At 44.6% G+C, this 3,780-nt stretch overlaps 1 protein-coding gene across 1 annotated transcript; it reads right to left on the bottom strand.

The window, feature by feature from the left end:
• Positions 1 to 1,085: 1,085 nt before the first annotated feature.
• Positions 1,086 to 2,079, bottom strand: LOC128097608 (olfactory receptor 2A12-like). Its single transcript, XM_052718213.1, is given in 2 exon segments — positions 1,086 to 2,051; positions 2,053 to 2,079. Coding segments are annotated over 2 exon segments (993 nt in total).
• Between the last annotated feature and the right edge of the window lie 1,701 nt (positions 2,080 to 3,780).

Raw genomic sequence — 3,780 nt, 5'->3', positions numbered from 1 at the left:
GCCTCTTCTCTTCTAGGATGGCTAGAGGAACAATGTGATGATGTCAGGACCCTGCCACAAGTTCTGGTCAGTGTTCCATGACCTGGAATCTATCCCTGCCTTCTGTCTGTGTCTTTGTTTCCTAAGGATTCAGAAGGAGAAGACCAGACTATAAAGTTTTCCTGCTGAGAGTGATTGATTGACAAGGGTTTAGAATTCCTGTGAGCTGCTCCTTAAACACAGCCAACAGTAACAGTTAATTATAAAATGACAACTAAATAAATTGTATAGGAAACAAAGGCAGAGTGTCTAGGAATGTGGCTCAGCTGTATAGCACCCAAGTAAATAGAGTGCTCGAGGCTAGAGTTTGAGTCATGGCACTAATAAAAGTGAAGCAACACAGGCTCTGAACTCTGCACAGCCTGGTGATCACCTCCACTGTCCTGTGCCCTGTGCTCCAGGAGTTGTTTACTGTGGCACCTTTGCTGCTTGAAACACTGTACAATGACACGTGATCTCAACCGCTGTTCAGAGGCCTGTCTTGCCACCATGACACTGCCATGATGGGTTGACTTGCACCTCAGTAATTGGCCATCAGCACCAATCAGAAGTGCCTTAGCACAGCCCTGACCCCTGCATGTTGTTGCTCAGCCTTGTCCCACAGCTCTGATCCCAACTCTTCCCACTCCTGCTGTTGGTCCTCATCAGCTCTGCAGAGGCAGTGGAGTCCAGGCAGCGGACAGAGAAGCAGGTCATTCTTGAGAAGCTGAGTCATTGCGAGTTTGTCCACTGTTCCTTTCCTTCTGTTCTAGGATGACATGTAGGCAATAAGGTTCTTCCTTCAGAGTGGATGTGAGAAGACAAAAGTTCACTCCCTAACTACAGCAACAAACATGAGTAACAAATCAATCTTTGCAGCTGAGGTGTTTGGAATTATACCATAATGTAGCCTGTCAATCAAGACAGCCACCTTGGTTTCACAGTGGTTTGTCACAATTACCAAGTACTGTGTTGGTTCAAATGCACAGACCAGTTACATAAATAAAGACACTGTCCCTTTCTCATAAATGAATACTCCACTCCAGCTTCTCTTGGATTCTAGTTCACTAGTCCAACCTACCATGCCCTATCACCTTGAAAAATGCCCTTTTGATGTCTTTGTTTCTCAAACTGTAGACCATGGGGTTGAGCAAAGCTGTGAAGGCATTGTAAAAGAGTGAGATCTGCTTGTCTCGCTCAGGGGAGTAGCTGGAGTTGGGCCTCATATAGATGTAAGTTGCTGGACCATAGAAGAGTGTGACCACAGTCAGGTGGGAGGCACAGGTAGAGAAAGCCTTGCAGCGGCCCTGGGTGGACTTGATCTTCATAATTGCCATGGCAATATGTACGTAGGAGGCCACAATGAGGGAAATGGGAGTAACAACCACAAAAACACTCAAGACCAGATCTACCATCTCAATGATGTTGGTATCCATACAAGCCAGGCTGCGCACTGCAGGGCCTTCACAGAAGTAGTGGTTGACTTTGTTGGGCCCACAATATGGCAGACTCATGGTAAAGAAAGTATGTATCAAAGCAGAGAGAAAACCACAGATGCAAGTCCCGGGTGCCAACCGTGTGCACAGTCTCCAGTTGAGGATGACAGTATAACGCAGTGGGTAGCAAATGGCCACATATCTGTCATAAGCCATAACAACAAATAAGGTGCACTCAGTAATAGCCAGAGAACCAAACACAAACATCTGCAGCCAGCAGCCAGCAAAGGAGATGGTCTGAGAGTGAGCAAGAAGATGCACCAACATCTGGGGCATGGTGGTGGTGACATAGCACATATCCAACAGGGCAAGTATACAGAGGAAGAAGTACATGGGAGTATGCAGCTGTGTGTCCAGACAGATCAGCATAATGATGAGCCCATTGCCCAGGACTGAGCATAGGTAGATGAGAAGGAACACAATGAAGAGGATGCTGTTGGTTATGGGGTCACTGGAGAAGCCAAGCAGGATAAATTCAGAAACCCAGCTTTGATTCTGCCCTGGAATCATCCACATGGTGGGGCCTGTAAGAGAATCACATTCATCTATGTGTCACCTGACACATGTCAGCTATAGAGGGAGAAAGGGAAGATACAGGCTGGTGATACAGCTCAGAGGTTAGGAACACTGACTGCTGTTCCAGGGACCAGCTAGTTCAGAGCTGTTTGTGCCTCCAGTCCCAGGGGATCTGACTCCCTCCTCTACCTCCACAGGCAAGAGATACACATGTTGCACAAGCATGCAGGTAGGCAAAACCCCATCTACATAAAATAAATAAAAATAATAATTAATTTAAAAGAGTAAGGCTGATGTGTGGATTCTGAGCACACTGTTCAGTTTCTGTGCACACTTCTCAAGTTACTGAAATCCCAATGTCTCATTCTCTTCATCTATCAAATGAGGTTGATGACACTTATGTCTCAGGATTATGATGAATATCTAAAGCATCTCATATAACTCTTGGAAACACCATGTAATACATGATGTGCCATATGCAGTCTCAAAGTCTCATTTCACTTCTGGAAAGGCAGAGACGGGATCCTCAGAACAGGATGCCTAGCTACACTAGATGAAGTGATGAGAACTGGGGTCAATTGATAGACTCTGCCTCAAGGAATAAGGTGAAGGCAATTGAAGAAGAACCCTATGTCAGTCTCTGACCAGACACACACACACACACACACACACACACACACACACACACACACACACACACACATCACATCACATCACAGACATATGCAAGAGAATGTAAACAAGTAGATGAGACAGAACACATGTCATTCAGACACAGGCCCTCACACATACAGTCCCAGGAGTAATGACAGAAGTTCACGTGCACTGGAGTCTTCACAGGGAATGCTGATGGACTGTGTGGATACGGGAGCAGGAAAGTCATTTCTTCCTTTTTTACTCCAACCTCCCTCTGCACACAGATGATCAATTCTGGGTGTACTGTAGCTTTAATTGGTAAATCTAAACCAACCAATTTTTTTTTAGAATAAAACCTGATAAGTACATTTATCATTTTAGGGAAAGCAAAGGTAAGGCTTCTTTAAAAGAGCACTTTCCTTGGAGGGAATAATAATGGTAATATAGAATAAGCAAAGTAAGTACGCAAAACACTTGTACAAAGAATTAGAAAAGCACAAACATGACAACAGATGCTCCAATGGAACAGTGAACAACATTTCAAGGGCATTTCACAAGGCAGCTGTCTAGTGAGCACTGATGAGGCTCAGGTCCTCAGCACCATCACTCATCTGGAAACTGCAGGAGAACACCACATTGTCAGCGCCCACCCTCCTCTTCTCCATCTCACATCACCACACACCTACCAGCATGGCTACAGTAACAGATATCTAGTACTGACAAGAGTACCTGGATCTGATGGGAGAGTAAATTAAAATGATCCTTTTAGTGTGTGCCTGGCTGTGTTCCCTAACGTTGAACACAGTTAACGCATTGTTAATACAATACAAATATTGACTATATTTCTGAAGGAATATGTAAACACATATGCACATACACAGATATGTTAATGGAAAGATATGTAAAGGAAATTTCCAAACACTACTCAAAATAGTCTGAACTAGGGCATCACTAATATGCTAAGCATGACAATGGTTAAGGTGGGAATTGACTTTGATGGCAGTAGAAATATGAAAGAGACTTCTGGACATCCTCAGTCTTCTCTTTCCCTGTCCCCATCCCCTCTCCTGACCAGTCTACTGCTCATGACCCTCACTGCTGTCCTTCCTTTCAA

Source organism: Peromyscus californicus, unplaced genomic scaffold (assembly GCF_007827085.1).
Source record: "Peromyscus californicus insignis strain IS unplaced genomic scaffold, ASM782708v3 Scaffold_5__1_contigs__length_169319896, whole genome shotgun sequence".
NCBI classification, from domain to species: Eukaryota; Metazoa; Chordata; class Mammalia; order Rodentia; family Cricetidae; genus Peromyscus; species Peromyscus californicus.
The sequence above is the reverse complement of the archived record's forward strand: the minus strand, read 5'-3'. Positions and strand labels throughout refer to the sequence as shown.